General features: G+C 40.5%; 1 protein-coding gene across 1 annotated transcript in view; it reads right to left on the bottom strand.

Annotated features, from left to right (window-relative positions):
* The window catches only part of SNTB1 (syntrophin beta 1), a 112,248-nt gene that overhangs the window by 49,545 nt on the left and 46,016 nt on the right, over positions 1-16,687 (bottom strand). Inside the window, exon 2 of the mRNA XM_071421723.1 lies at positions 6,511-6,727. Coding sequence (XP_071277824.1) covers positions 6,511-6,727 — 217 coding nt within the window. The remainder of the gene's footprint in view (positions 1-6,510; positions 6,728-16,687) is intronic.

A 16,687-nucleotide genomic window follows, 5' to 3' on the forward strand; every position in this document is an offset into this window, starting at 1 on the left:
TTCACACAAAAGCTGGATTTGGATCCATTACAGTAAAATAGTTGGAAGCTAAGGTTAAAAACACATGTGCATCATGACTTTAAATTCACAGCCTTTTGTGGGCAAGGCTGTAACAGACCAAGCACACTGTAATAGCACAGCAGGGTGATTTAAGGATGAGGGGAGTGTAAACCAGAGTTTCACCCTGATTATCAGCACTTTTGTTCTTTTGTGGATTTGAATTATACTCTTTCAAGTTACTTTACTTTAATGTTGGATTGTTGATATAGTAATCTAAGCAGATAATAAACACAGCCCACCAGGAAAAAAAAATCCAAATGCTAACAAAAATTCTTGATATAAATCAGACTGACTCAAGCATGCTCAATGACTTCTTCAAAGGACTTATTGATATTCATACAGTAAAACATGTCTGTACCAATAATGATAATTAACTGCTATGTGCCTTTCATCCAAGGATCTCAAGCTGTAGCTCACAACAACACTATGAATTAAGTATGGTCTCTGCATTTCACAGAGGTTCTACAGCCAGAGAGCAGCTCAATAACAACACAAGGAGCAAAGCACAAATTCCTTGAGGAGATGTGGAGGGCGATTTTTAATACTGGTAATGCACCCATTCTGTATCTTTACCCATGCTCTATCCCCCATGCAGACATAAATTCTTTGTCCTTTCTTGCCTACCTACAACATACAGAAACAGAAAAAAGGCCCCAGTTTCCTAAACCAGAGCCCAGTCCAGCTAAATCTGTACTGTGTACTAGGGAAAAAAAAAATCCCAGCTCCCCAGGAAGCCCCACAGAGCTGTGGATGTCCACCCAGGAGTGACACAGCTCCAGCAGTGTCAGCAGTGCCAGCACAGTGGTGGACATGGGCCATCACCTCCTTCCTCCTTGGTGCAGGGCTCAGCCTTGGCCCAGCACTAACCCCATCTGGGCTTGTACTGCCAGTGCCATTGACTCCTCAGTGCTGTCAAATGCCTCCTAAGGGGCAGAAAACAAGGTAAGTGTGACCTGTGCTCACCAAGGGTGGCTCTAACTCATCTCTGGTCATTCTCTGGCAGAGCCCTGCCCTCTGTGAGCCCCAAACATAAGTGACTCAGGGAAACCATTCCCCCAACAGCAGAGAAAAACCCCAGGCAGCAAAGGTGCACCCCTAAGTCACATTGCTCTTGGAGGAGAATCAGCACACCAGGGCCTGCTGACAGCTGGCAGAACCAAGGCATGGTCCTGCTCACCAAACAGGAGAGAGGCAGGCTGGGGGCATGAGCCAGACCATGTTTTCATCAAGGAGATATCCAGAACCTTCTCTACTGCCTTATACTTGCCTCCCTATTCCCTCAGTTCCCCTTAAGTTATATAAGCAGGAACATGAAGAGGTACAGGACCTGCTTGGTCTTTCATTCCCTCACCTACTTCAAGATGTTTGTCTTTTTACTGCATTTTTTACAATCTTCTGCTTACACCTTATATTTGTTGTGAGCATTCATGACTCAAGTTTTTTGATGCAAGGATTTGTTTCTACTATGTCATATTAAATCATTTGAAATTCAGTTTTTTCCTTAAAAAAGCTTCAGCTTTTATTTTCATGTCTTATTGTAACAAAAGTAAATACATGCAAATTCACTAGAATTTGTTTTATATTTAAGATTTTGAGATGCCATGTCAGAATCACACTGCTATTTCATGCTGCATAAGTTACTTATACACTTATACTACAGTTCAAAATGTTAAATCTCATGGACACTACTACTGTGCATTACTGACACTGCTGTTATTAAATAATGTAAGAAAAAATTATTATTTAAAAATGTGTACAAAAGGAAGTTTGGGGAGCAATGGCTTCACAACAGATCTCGTGAATACTTCATTCAATGAATCAGTATTTCCCATTGAAAAAAAAAGAAAATCAAACAAACAAAAAAACATCTCAAAGTAATGAAGCTCCTTGAATCTACTGCTGCCTTTGGAGTAAATAGGTCTCAGTCTGTCCTGTTCTGCACCTCCTTGATGTCTTCGGAAGCTCAGGCAATTCCCAGATGCAGCTCACTGTGCAGAGTCCAGAATGAATGGATACCAGCCAGTTCCTCTGCCATCTTGTACTAGGTTGACCCTGAATTCCAGGCACCCAGCAAAGTTTCTCTATCACTCCCCTCCACTAGTGGAGAGGGGACAGAAAATGTAACAGGTTCCTAAGCTAAGGACCAGGAGCAATCACTCACCAAACACCATCACAGACAAAACAGGCTCCAAGTTCAGGAAATTAACTGAATGTATTACTTACAAAATAACTGAAATTACTGAGAAGCAAAATAAATCTTAAAAACACCTTCTCCCCCCGCCCCCCCTTCCCTCCCAGGGTCTACCTACTCCCCTCCAGTGGCAGAGGGAGACAAGGAATGGGGGCTGCACAGTTCATCACAGGTTGTTTCTGCCACTGCTGCTCAGGGACAGGAGTCCTTCCCTTGCTCCAGTGTGGGGTTCCTCTCATGCAGTTCTTCATGAACTTCTCCAATGTGAGTCCATCCCATAGGCTGCAGATCTTCATGAACTGCTCCAGTGTGGCTCCCTTTCCACAGGATGCAGTCCTTCAGGAGCAGGCTGTTCCTGCATGGATCCCCCACGGGGTCACAAGTCCTGGCACCAAACCTGCTCCAGCATGGACTCCCTCTCTCCACAGGTCCCTGCCGGGAACCTGCTTCAGCACAGATTTCCCACACAATCACAGACTATTTTGGGTATCCACCTGCTCTGGCATGGGCTCCTCCATGAGCTGCAGGTGGATTTCTGCATCCCTGAGATCCTCCATGGGCTGCAGGGGCACAGCTGCCTCCCCATGGGCTGCTCCATGGGCTGCAGGGGAATCTCTGCTACAGCCCCTGGAGCACCTCCTGCCCTTCCTTCCTCACTGACCTTGGGAACTGCAGGACTGTTTCTTTCACATATTCTCACTCCAATCTTATCTGGCCACAATTACATCTGCAAAGAAACTTTCTTATTTTCCTTTTTAAATATGTTCTCACAGAGGTGTTACTACAATTCCCAATTGGATCAGCTTTGACCAGCAGTGGGCCCACCTTGGAGCTGGCTGCCATTGGCACTGTAGGACATGGAGGAAGTTTCTGACAGCTTCTCACAGAAGCCACCTCTGTAGCTTCTCTGCTACCAGAACCTGGCCATGGAAACCCAACACACACCTACAGAATATACCTGCTTAATTTTATCTTCTGATTGTAATTAGTCCAATCCTGAAATGGACAGTGATAGGAAAAGTTCACTGTTGGGAATCCATCTCGGTTCATTTTTCCTAGCTTCCAGACCAAAGCAAACCTTTCCCATCAGAGTGCCAAATCCTGCCAATGAATAACCAAGTCATTAAGGATAGACCCTGCTGAAGTTCCCTGTGAGATTCTCACTGCTCTGGACTCCTGACACTGGAAGAATATGATGTGTGCTGACAGGATCAGGCCCACACCTCCTGGGTTTGGCTGAAAGACATGCAAGCAGAATTTTAGGGTGACTTCAAGAGCAGATGAGAAAACCTTTTCCATCCACATAGCATTGTCTCATTCTCCAGGGAATGTCGTGTCTCCTGTGTTGTGTACAGAAGTACCTTTGTATTATATCCCAAGATTTTAAAAGCACCAACAGAAAAAATTTCACCCGAGAGACCTTTTTTTTCTCCTGTTCCTTAATATCATCACCAGAAATTAATGAAAAGCTTTCTACACTGCAGAAGATTTTCTGTTTATTGGCATTACTAGCCATGATCATTTCCACATGTTCCTTCATTGGGAGGGGATGCTCCTCAGTGAGGCCTGACATTAACCTTTACTGCTGCCACCAAAAAGGTCACTTATCAGTGAAAACACAGCAAACAATTGATTTAAGTAGCAATTATGTTAACCAGTTTCTTCCAGCCTAAAATATAACAAGCCCCGCACCTAGAGAAGAATGGCATAGATGATCTTTTCTCCTGTTGCCATGCTTTTATTATTTAAAAAAAATCTTACACACTAATTTTGGTATTGGTTTGTATTAAGGATCTTCTCCTTGGTATCTTACAGCATTTTTTATCAGGTAACAGAAAAGATCTCCTCCAGAATGAACCCACAGGCAGATCAGGTGAAGGAGACATCTGAGAACTGCTGGGTCTAAAAGCATCAGATATCACTTCTGCTCCAAAATAACAAGTTCACCAAAACCTTTGAGAGTAGACACAAACTTGAGAATCTCTGAACTGGGGTCAGTCTCCCATGAGAAGAAAAATGTCCTCTGCAGGGCTACCACCTCTAATGGGAAAAACAATACTCCTCTGAGCCCATTAAATCCACATTTCACTGCAGCTTTCTAAGAATTGGAGATAATTCAGTGCCAACAAGCAAGTATTTCCTTTTGGGTCCCTTAATATAGATATCTTCTCATGCTGGACATCAAATCAGTTCATCCTGGTCCCAGAAGGCTGCTGACATTATCCCCAGCCTGCACTAAAGAAATCACTGCACTGGAAAACTCAGGCTTTCCATGTCCACACTTGCTCTTAAGTGAAAATTAGCTCAGTTATAGTCCAAAGGAGCCCTTTAATGGCCAACATATGCTTTGGCATCCTGCCAGCAGAGCTCTCTTAAGGCCATCCAGCAGAGTGACACCATCAGTTACAAAATCTATGTGTGTCAGGTCACTAGGTTATGAAACAGAAGTGTTGTAAGCATGTAAGGACGTGGCTTAGGCCCTGCTGTGAGCGAAGACAAAATTATTGTTCTGGAATCAGATTACTATCTTGGAAGGCACTCCAGTAAGAAAGGGTCACTGCATTGTAATAGCATTAATACTGGGAAATATGAGTTCCAGTGTTCAGAATTGTTAAAAAACACTGAAACCAGTAAAGATGCTAATCCATGGGGTGCTACTACGACACTCAGCTAGCAGGATGGTGAGGTACTGCATGCTTGGATGGAAAAATCCATCTCAGACTGCACTGTGCTGGACTACAGTAAAAATCAGAAGTCACTCTTTCCACAGGAAATGACAGCAACACAAAATGAAAACCATGATAACAAGCAATATGACTCTCCCACACATTACTTCCTAGTAACACTGAAGAAAACACACATGTAGCATGCTTCAAAAAAGTCAGCTCCATTGCAGAGGTATCATGAGCAATGAGTGTGTGTCCCTCTGAGTCAGTCCTGGCTCTCAAACCAACTGAGGGCCAGGAGAGTGACAGAAGGTGAAAACTATAATAAAATCAAAAAAGAAAGGGGAAAAAATATGAGAAAATAAAGTCAATGCAGGCAAAGTATCATTACATTGTACTGATTCAAAAAATGCGACCTGTATGAGTATTTTTAAACTACACACCATGGCAGAGAGAAAGACAAACTCTCAGACAAGTGATACAGCTGTCAAATCTTAAACTATGCAGACATATGTGGAAAAAAGAGTGGCCAATATCAATAAACATCTAGATCTAAGCTGAGAAGGACTGCTAGGGTTATTTCTGGTTTACAATTGCACTTCTGTAGCAGTCAGTTACTCTGACTATGGTGGAAACCACTACGTGAGATGAAGAGCCAAGGCAAAGTAAATCCATACGAAACAATAAAGTATAGAGGGGGAAAATTAAAAGGTCAGACAAATATAGAAAGGGAAGATGGAAAACAATACAGATACTAATAAAGTTTCTAAATTGCAGTGCAAGCGATTACAGAGATTACATCCTTCCCAAGCCACTTTCTTCTCTCCCCACTTCTCTTTATCCTTTTCTGCAAATGAAAATGTAACTTTTGCTTATGCCTATATGTAAATGCTGAGAATCTAAGGCATTACACCAGCTTCTGAGCACTGCAGAAAAATGAAAACGCCATTATTTGGATGAAGAATGAGTTTGTATCACTGACTTGACTGCTCCCTTTTTTATTAGCAGCTGTTAGAGAAGGGATCAGGGAGTGTGCTGGTGCAGTGCAGCTGTTCCACATATGTTATAAATAAGGGCTGGTAAAACCTCATCCTATTTTTAACATTAAGAAAAAAAACAAGTCACAAAAACTCCCCATTAATGCCTTGTAAGTGGAACTTTTCTCCTCTTCTTGACTTTAATGTCCAGAACTGAATACTCAAACCAGACCATTCTTAAAACAATATTCATTTAAAAAAGGAAAGAAAATGCAATTTAGTGGAATCAGATTTAGGCAGCCTGGAGGATGTAACCAATTAGTGTGTACAGTATCTTTTCCTTCAAAAGCAGACATTTAATCATGATGAAAACAACCCCCCGAGATTTTATTTCCCACAGAAGTGCTGGATTACTGCACTGAGGTTCCTCTAGCATAACCCAAAAGCTGAGCCACGCCTCATGTGGCTCTGTCACCACCACCCACCCTTCCCAAAGCTGCTGGCTCCCCTTGCTCGATCGTGTGGCCAGAGCCCTGCTCACCAACCCCAGCGCAGAAAATGACAGCAACCATTCAAGGTGAAAGCGAAATCCCAGCCCCAGGCAATCCCCACTCACCTGTTTTCGGGGTCTGACACCGTCAGGTTGCGTGTCACGTAGCACATCTTGAGGGGAATTGTCTTCCTGTCCCTGTGGATGGAGAGCGAAAGCTGCGCCATCGGCTCAGCAGAGGCGCAGCCCAGGCGCGGAGATTCGGGGGGCGGCGTCTCCCAGCCGATCTCTGACACGGGGGAGCCTTTCTTCACATAGGGGGTTGCTTCTCTCATGTATTTCACTATGGAAGAGAGAAAAAGAGATGGAAAACAATAAATAAATGAATATTCTGGAGTTGCATGCTCATGTGAGTTCTCTGGACTGGTGTTAACCCTCAATGCTGTCCATTAATTCTGCTCACCAAACATCCCAGCACAGGAAGCTGTGCAAATACAGAAGATTAAGATGTGCCTGCTGCCAGTGTCAGTATGGTGCTATGAGTAAAATGAGGGAGAAGAACAGAACAGGCAAAGTAAGAACATGCAGCCATAGAGTGTAGGGCCAGGAGAGCCATCCCACCTTTCTGTGACAGTGGGTAAGCAGTCATGCAACAATTGCTTCACACAGAAGCCATGAGCTGTCAGAGGTACAGGGATGTTTAAAGAAAGACATTCAACCAAGTGACAGTGACCCTATTATTCCCTTATCTAAAATGTCCCAGCAATACTTCCAGTGATTCCAACTCACATCTTGCTTCTGGTTCACACTCATCAGTGTCCCACCACTAATCTCAACAACTATTTCTGCTTGCTGGGAAGCAGTTTTGTCTAATCTACTTGTACATATATGTATGTATATATATGGAGCAAACAAAAACCAATCCCTTCTTAGCCTTCTCTTGGGGAAATAAAATGGACTTTGAGCCCTTTGTGAGAGTGAAGGTGTCAGATTAGACCTCAGCCTCTTCTGGGCTTTTTTCCAGAATGGATAAGAAAAGTGAATGTAGGATTCTGAAATTATCTTACTATATTAAATTATCTTACTGCATTATACCTTTTTTACATGTATGCTTCATATTCCCCTCTTTATGCAGGCAACTACTGCAATATTGTTCTCGTTTTTTAATTATTTTGGTAGTTTAAGCTCATGGTTGCTTTTGCTATTGATAGGCTTGGCAAATCTGCCAGTCAAAGCCTCCTTCCCCTTCACAAACCTGATGGAACTCAGACAAGACATCCCATTTACATGCCCTGGTTAAGCCAATATTCCCTCAGCGCACAGCTGTGGCTGCATCACTGGCTGCTGCCACATGATTGTCCCCACAACTCAAACAGCAGTAACACAACCTGAAAGGGCCCGGGCATTGTGAACTTGCCTGGGGGAGTTATTAAAACGCTGTGGGAGAACATTTCAAGGAAATGGTGCAGATCATCGTGTCAGCTCAGCTGAAGAAGCTGGGAATGACTGAATAACAAAAAGGTGGGTAAATTACAAAAGGGCATTGTGGTGAAGGATGTTAAATTAGGGAAAGCCAACTGAAGTTTTTGAGTTCAAAATGAAAGCAAGAGAAGTATCCAGAAGAGTGGAGAAGAACAACAGTCTTCCTACTATCTAAACTACAGATCAGCTGATTAGCTTCAGCAGCACTATTTCAAGGCACTTCATAAAAATTTTACCAAGAGAGAAACCAGTACAAATCTAGAGTCCAGGCTTTGTGAGCTCCTATTGCTCTTTTTCTCTAAAACACCTTAGTGCCCATGTTGCCACTGTTCATTTTATCCTTTTAAAAAAAATATGTTAACTTCAATCACAAGGATTTCTCTGTTTAGGTATGTTATGGGATATTCCTTTTTAGGAAGGACCATTTGTGATTTATCAGAAAGGCTGTCCACTGAACACTGATGTTTTTATTTCCTTGTCCAATCATATTCTGAGTATTTTCTTAAATTAATTTGTTCCCTTCTCAGGAAAGAGTTGGCACAGAATTCCACCAGGTTTCCAGAAACTGTTTCAGGCAAAAAGAGTTGAGATTGATTTTTAAAAACTTTTTAGATATCTACCTAAAGTCCATTATCTAAAAACCTGTGTCACCTATCTCCCCAAACCAGTGCTCATCTTTGCGCACTCCAAAAACTACATGATTTTCAGAGGTGCTGAAAATAAGCAGTTGTTGCCAGTGTCATAGGGATACTGGTTTCAGCAGCTGCCATCTCAGTTTGGATGTACTCATAGCCTTAGGAAAGCCAAGAACAGAACAGATCCAGATGTGTGAATCTATTCCTGTTAACACTGAACGAACACGACCTTGTCATTAATTTCCATGGGCGGAACAGCTGAAGCTGTGAAAATCACGTTCAACTTCAAACAAAATTTTGTTCCCTTTAAAATTAGAGATTAATGATTGCTCTGTTGAAAAAAGTAATCCAGTCAGTTTTTGAACACTTGTACAATGACATGCCAGGAAATGTGATTCCAAATAAAGGTCCAGGTCTCAATAGTGTAGCTATTTCATCTGTGCTATTTTTGTCCTTTTCCAGTTGCAGTTATATCCATTCAACCCTAGCATATTTTAATTAAGAGGAGGAGAGAGGGGCAGGGGGAGGAAGGAAGCTGAAGTAAAAACTTTGGCTGGAAACTTAAGCAGAACACAAAATGTGGTTTTAATTCCCCAGAGACAGGACAGAAGAAAAGAGGCAGCCTTTCCATGTCCCAAAAGCCAAGTTTCCATGCGATGTACCGGTGAATTCATGGCAGACAGCTGCAGTCTTTCACAAAGTCCCATGAAAAAGGAAGCAGGAATAGGGGGAGAGCAGAAACACCATCCTCTTTCCAGAAACTGAGCCTCAAACACAGCAAAAGCCAAGAAACTACCTTGAGGAAATACATCCTATGAAAATTCCTTCCAACTTCTGAACTCACAGACATCTAGTTTCTACTACATCTCAACAGAAGATGGTTGCTCAGCCCCAGGAATATGAACAAAGAGCTATTAATGAACTGATAAACTGCTAACAACATCTTCATATGAAATTCCACAGTAGAATGAAAAAATGAAGTAAATATATGCTTTCTGTAAATAAATAAAAAAATTAAATTAAAAAAAAAAAAATTTCTAGCTTTTACTAATAACATTCCACTTCCTACTAAACACAAGCACAGGTCTCAATTCATGGCTGAATTCTGCTGGGTTTTACATTCCAGACTTTATGGCTGTTGCAATTCAGGTGTGATTCATATTTTAAAAGCCCCCAAATGGATACATATAAAAGCACAAATATAATATGGGAGTGGAGGAGGTGGCAGAACTTGATCCATTTATGCAATTTTTTGCTATTACTTAAACTTCAGAGCCACTGTTTCCGTTTACTTCACCAACATCTGTAATTACATGTCCATAACCAAAGCCCAGTTTATGAATTTAGCTGAGATCAGGCACACATTGTTCAGATGACTCATAAGTTTTATCAGCAATTATTTCCTATTTACCTCTAAATTCTGGGTGCAAATACTGCAGAACATGCTGTTTTATAACAATGCACCAGCAACCCTACTACATACATAGCAATTTAGGATGACCCCACACTTTTACATTCTGCAGCCTTTTCACTACCCACTTCTTAATCCATATAGCAGAAAACAAGTTGATACCAGTATCTATTATAGGCATATTCCTATTCCACACTGCACTATCTGAGAATCATGGATAAAGCAAAGTTAAACTGCAATGACACAATTCACTTCCATAATCACGTTTTAAAACCAGAAAAAAGATGATACAGTCTATTGGACATTAAAGTAATAAAGTGGATAATACTGTTTTCAGAGCATTGCACTCAAGAGCTGGATTTTCTTTTTGATACAGTGGCACAAATTCAAGCACTGACTGAAAAAGAAAGTAACTATCAAAAACTGTGTTTATATATTGCCAATGAAACTACCTAATGAATTAAAACCTCAAAACATTTAATAAAAATATATAAAGCATGCCATTGTATAACAATTTTAAATTATGAATAACTATTTTATAGGCACGTATACACATGTATATCTTTGGAGTATATACATATGTCTAACATATATACAAATATTAAATATGTATTTATATAAAAATGCTGTATTTATATAAAAATGCCACAATCTTTAAGACCACCAGAATACTGCAAACACAGAAAACAACATGTAGGGACTCAAAAAAAAAATCTAATAGTCTCATTATTTTAACTCAATTTATTTATAAACTGTAAGTTTAGTCAGGAGTTGTCTAAACTCATTTGTTTGATGCTATAGCTCAACTTCAGAGATCCTTATATTCAGTACTAATTAATGATCCATACCCTTTTGCTGCACCACTAATAAGAAACTGTGGTCAAGCAATTAAAATTCCAATCTCCGGAGTGCCCCTCCCCACAAAGAGAAGAGGAAGGGAAGTGGCAATCAAATGAATTAATCCACTGATACACACTGAAACAGTCTGGATTTATTTTTTGATCTGCAAGACAGGCAACGTAGCTTCCAAAAAAGCACTTCATTTATTTGTGCTTCTGCCAAGTCCCAAGACTCCACAATGAATGCTTTGTTACTGTTCACAGATGACTTTTTGGGGGGAAGAAGCAGGCTTTTAATGAGAGAAATACTACAACCCAACTTGGTCAGGTTCTTGGCCAGATGCCTTTCTGAAGAACTGGGACTCTTCTGACACACTCAAACTGTTTCCTAGGAGGGAGGACAAAGACCACTGAGGGGAAGCCAGCAAGCCTGAGGAAAGCTCTTTTGTTACTACAGGAATGAGGACAGGATGTGTAGGTTTACAGTACGAAAGTAAAAGGAACAACATACCCAAATCTGATTGAAGACACTTGATCAAGGAATTCCCCTCTGCAGGAGAAAAGCACAGAGTGTCCTCTACCATAATACCAGCATTGCCTGCTAGGCTTTATGTGAGAGATCAAATTTCCTCTAAACTCAAGCCAAGTGCGTGCCTTACAGTGAAGCACTGTATTAAAATGAGATGAGCTGCTGGTGCCATCATCAAAACTAGGACCCAAAGAAAAGAATTTATGAATCAGACCATCTATGAAGACACATCACATGATCCTTTCAGCAGCTTTAATCTGGGCATAAACCAAAAAACAGCCAACAATCCTGCTTGTCAGTATTTCCACTACATTTCCTACAGAAACATCTGTTACTATGCTCGGACAAGTATTATCCATTAACATCATCTGCTTTCCCCCATGCTGAAATGGATGTGAAATAGTAAACCTCTTGATCTGCCAAAAGCATCAGATCTCCACCTCTGGGAGAAGATAGAAATTAGTTAAAATAAACACCTTGAGAGAATTAAAAATCTCCTTAATGCTTTCGCCATTTCTCACACTGTAGTAAGACTGTGCTCAGCTTCTCATTTTCTGCTGTTTTTAAAATGATTCCATTGAATTCAGTGAATTGTCTATTCATCTCTTAAAGAGACAGGCTTGGATTTAAATCATAAGGGGCTGTTTTTAAATAATTTTTAAAATATATTGCACTTACTATACTTTTTATGTGGAACACAAGAAGGAGTATTTCAAAAGATTAACTTCAGAAAGATCCAGAAGACAAACACATCTTTAAGATAAAGTTTACCTGAAAGGAGCATAGCAATTGGCCCTAAAATGTAGCTAGTAAGCAACCAGGCTTCAAGTTTGAGTTTTCAGTAGCATACAAATAGGCTGGATTAAAAAGATCAACAACTGCATTTTAAAAATATAAAGAATACTTCACGGTGTGCTTTTAAATTTGCAGCTGCTTTTATAGGAAAGTTGAAGCTATGTTAAGGAGGGATATAAGCACCATCACACACTTGCACTCAACAAATGAAGGTAGTACCTTGAAAGTACCTTGCAATAAGCAATTTTATGTAGTTAAGAGAATTTTTTTGTCAACAAGGCAAGAGATTTGCAGTCCTGGCCCCATCAAACAGGAGAAAATGGGACTAAATAAGCTCTTCTCAGGAAGCCATGCAAGCATGCGGTTTGTGAAACCTCATGGGTTTGACGATTTGAATAGGTCACAGTGATTAGCCACCCTGCGTTATCTACATCAGACTTCAAAAAACATAACTCACCACTAAAAATGTCTTAGAAGTTAAGAAATGGCAGGGGAAAGCCCAGCACAGGTCTTGGCTGGAACCCCCTGTGGACTCTTCCTCCTTCCCATCTGCCCCAGGGGCCACCACTCTGGTTTCAGCACTTGTGAAGCTTACACACATAATGGAGATTACATTCCCAGGCCATTCCATGCTTCTGTGTAACACCAAAAATTCCTCCCTTACTTATCCTCAGTTTCTTTTCCTGAGACTTTGCCTGTGGTGTGGGCTGATTTAGCCACTGATTCCCTAGGCCTGACGTCTCCGTCACCAAACACTTCTTCAACAGTTTCTGAGTTTCCTCAGCATAAGTGTTTTCTAGGGAGGGAAGGCTTTATATGTCTTCCTATCGTATGCAGTGTATCAATTTTGTCAACTGTAAAGCCTCTAAATATTAATTTATTTTCGTTCTTCCACAAAGCCCTGGTTTTGTACTGCACATAGAGCGGCATGAGCAGACCACACAACTCAGGTCCCACCAGCCTGCAGGAGACAGCCTGAAAGCTCCACCTCCAGTCAGCACTCCCCATCCACTTCTCTCTGAGGTCACCTGGAGCTGGTCACTGCTAACCATCCCCCTTCAGCTCCTTTCTGAGCTGAACTTCCATGGTCTAATAATAAAGTTCATGTTTAAAGTTAACAGCACATAGGCTCAAGGAAGCAGGATGAATTTCAGTGCTGGGGTGAGATTTTCTGTATTTCTCTTCAAAACAGATTAACAGAAATTAATCACACACAAACTTGTGTCACACACACAACGGAATCAACAATGGAACTGGAGGCTGAATATGTGACACCAGCACTTAAGCTGATAAATTGATTAAAAGCAGTCCCAGGTTGTCAGTAACCTGGTACACAAAATTTTCAAACTAGTAAAGTAATAATAATAATAATAATAATAATAATAATAATAATAATAATAATAAACCAAAGGCAGACTGTTTCCATTGGGTGTTTCTCAATACTTTCCATTAGAATGTCCTTTACTCATACCTACTACGCTAAATGTGTTACAGTTTCCTTCAAGTAATTTAGTTTATTTTAAATTTCAAAGTTTCTGTTTCAATCAATTGGATGTATTCAGTTCACAGTTTTGATATGTCACTAACAATAATTGCATGAATTCTAGAGTCAAGGTCCCATAAGCTATTCATCTATCCTTCAAAAACTTTATGTACTGCAGCAAAACAAATGCATATACATCTCTTCATAATCTGAAAAAAAAATTTTTAGCTTGTAAATCCCAGAAGTACAATGTTTGGTTAAAAAAAAAGATGCTTATAGCTTGATCTAGGAGACACTGATGCTATCTTGAAGAACTTGTACTCAAAAGAAGCAGGACTCAGTGGAGAACAGGGAGAAGCTACATTGCACAAGTGTCTCTCATCAAATAAACTACAAATTGAAAAAACTACTGCCAAAACCTGAAGACTGTAGCTATGTAACCTACTACTTTTTTAAGTAAAATGTGACACAGCTCATTTGCTACATTGTTATGTGACACTGAACTCTGCAATTAGAACTATGCAGATCTTTCATAATGGAAGTGGGAAACATCTGAAACTGGCAATTTGGGAGCTGAACATGGAAATTAGCAGTCACATTTTGAGAAAAAGCATTGTGGGACCTGTGAGTCACTCACTGATAACCAAACTGGAGCTTCGGCTTGTCCCCAAAGCTGAATGTGTTCTAAGATTAACAAAAAAAAAAAAAAAAAAAAAAAAAAAAAAAAAAAAAAAAAAAAAGGAAAGAAAAAAATTTTAAAAGGAAAAAAATATGTAGTTTAGTCAAAAGGACTAGGTAATCCTACTCGAAGTACAACAGAAAAATGTAACATTTCATCAATGGAACTGTAGCACTCAGATTTATAAGGGCCCTCTCCTACCCAAAACTGACACTACATTTTAAAATCTTTTACGTATATGTCAGGAATAAGTTGATTCAGAATTTCTTGTGTGTTGCTCGTGCTTGTTTCCCTGCCTCTGTCAGTATTTATAGATCCCTCTCCCATCACCCACACACTCAGATGGAATTCAAGGTGTCTGGTATTGCCAGCCTGCTATAATTTTTCTATTTACATGAGTAATCTCAAGTGTCAGAACAAATATTTCAGCCGCTAGTGATTATGTGAAAAATACATAAGGGTATTACGGTTTTAGAGGATGCTGTTATTTCAGCAGGCACACAAATCATTAAGTAGTACAGGGTAGACTGAAAATGGCACTCACTGAGAGGGAAATTATTATGCTGTGTATGATTGTACCTCTTTTACAGATGGCTAAACTGACACAGGCAAGTTAAACTGCCTTCCTCAAAGTCATGCAGTAAGTCACAGACAGTTCTCAGCATTACACTCAATTTCTACCTATATTGCTTTTTCTCTTTAAACAAGTCAGAGATCCTAGTGCCAGTGAAAACTGGATTTGCAATGCCTACTGTCTTCTCCCTATGAGAAGACCCTTGAGGATCTTCTAAGATCTCTAGGATTTATCTTGAAGAGCAGAGCTGCAATCACTTGCAAAGTTTCAGTTCACCCTTTTCATTCGTCACTGGACAATACCAAGAGCTTTCAAAATGAACAAACTCAGGGCACTGCATTCAGCTTAGAACTTGCTATAACTCCTGTGGCTGGGCTGTGCACCAAAAAGCATCAGGTAATTATAAAAGTCTTTGTTTTGGGGAACCCTTTAGTTTGCAACCTTACCAACAGGACAGGCCAATGGCCATATCCAGAATGCCTGGTTCTGAAGCCCAAGCTCAGCCCCACACTGCCTCTGCTCTATCTAAAGTCATTTGCAAGACTACCCAGCAGGAGAGTGGCAGGCCTGGGATGAGGCTTGGCTGTACACCTATTTCCTGGCTCATCTACAGGCAAAAGAAAACTACCTGAAGCAGACATATTGCTCACTGAGGCACTGGAAGGGAGAGAAGAGCTCACATGACACCACCCCTTGTATTTCAAGGGGTAAAGGAAACAGGACTGTATATGCAGGAAGGGTGATGAAAAGAGTTGGACAATGAAACATTAAACCACATCCTTGAGCCTCAGTTCTTTGGCTCCCAATTAATGCAGTTCTTTTCTACCAGGGATTATGGTTTTCTCTAGGAATAAGCCACTGAAATCCTATCAACAAACTACAACAATCAACAATTAAAGAATAAGCACACCAGTCATTAGCATCAGCTAGAAGGTTTTCAGAAACCACCTGCACTTGGAGCAGGCATGGGAAATTCTCAGAACTGACGCACAGAAAGAGACTGAGACTGAAACCCAACTGTGCTGCCATAGGACTGTGGATGGCATCATGTGCTGCTCTTTGCATCTCAAAGTCTCTTACCAAGATGACAGCTCTTCTGTTCTCATCCCTGAGGGGCTATAGTTACTGTGTCTTAAAAAATGCCAAGGATCTGTGATGGAATATGGTCCTCCTGGAACTTCAGTGCATAATGCAATTTGGGGTGAGAAATACTTGAGAGGAGGGGCAGGTTTATTACTTTTAAATAGCCTCATCTTAAAAAACTATTCTACAGACAGGATCTCAAAAACTAATTAGTGAACACAGTGAACTCACAAAACACAGTGAATCCTCACAAAAATACTGATTTCAGAAACTGTTTCTTTTCCATGAAATGGTTTTGTGAAGTGCTTTAAAAATACATCTTCATTCGAATTCTATTCTTTCTCTACAAACAAAACAGAACTGTGAATTGACATTTTGATTTAAAATTACTTTTTAAGATCAAACTCCTTTTCTAATAAATATTGCATAGAGTTTCCCAGCATCCATTCTGTCAACTAGAAAATTTATACAGTTATGATTCTATTAGGTTTCTTGCAGTGGACTGGGCATTTAATCAATGAGAGCAGAGAGCATCTAAACAGGGTTAGGCTGCAAATTCCTTTCAGTGAGAAGTTAAATCCCCATTAGCTTTGAGCCATAAGCCCCCCTGGGTTTAGCATGCAGCTTAAAAGATAACTCTGTGAGGGGTCATGGCTCTTTACTGAGGCACAGAAAGCCTATTTCACAGACCGCCCTGCAATAATAATGTAAATATAATCCCGTTTCAGTGGGCACTTTATCCTTACAAAAAACAGGCGGTGTTTTCTGTCCCAGAAAAAAAAAATCACAATAA

The sequence above is a fragment of the Agelaius tricolor genome, unplaced genomic scaffold, assembly GCF_023055355.1.
Source record: "Agelaius tricolor isolate 1412-34295 unplaced genomic scaffold, bAgeTri1.0.p SCAF_2, whole genome shotgun sequence".
NCBI lineage: Eukaryota > Metazoa > Chordata > Aves > Passeriformes > Icteridae > Agelaius > Agelaius tricolor.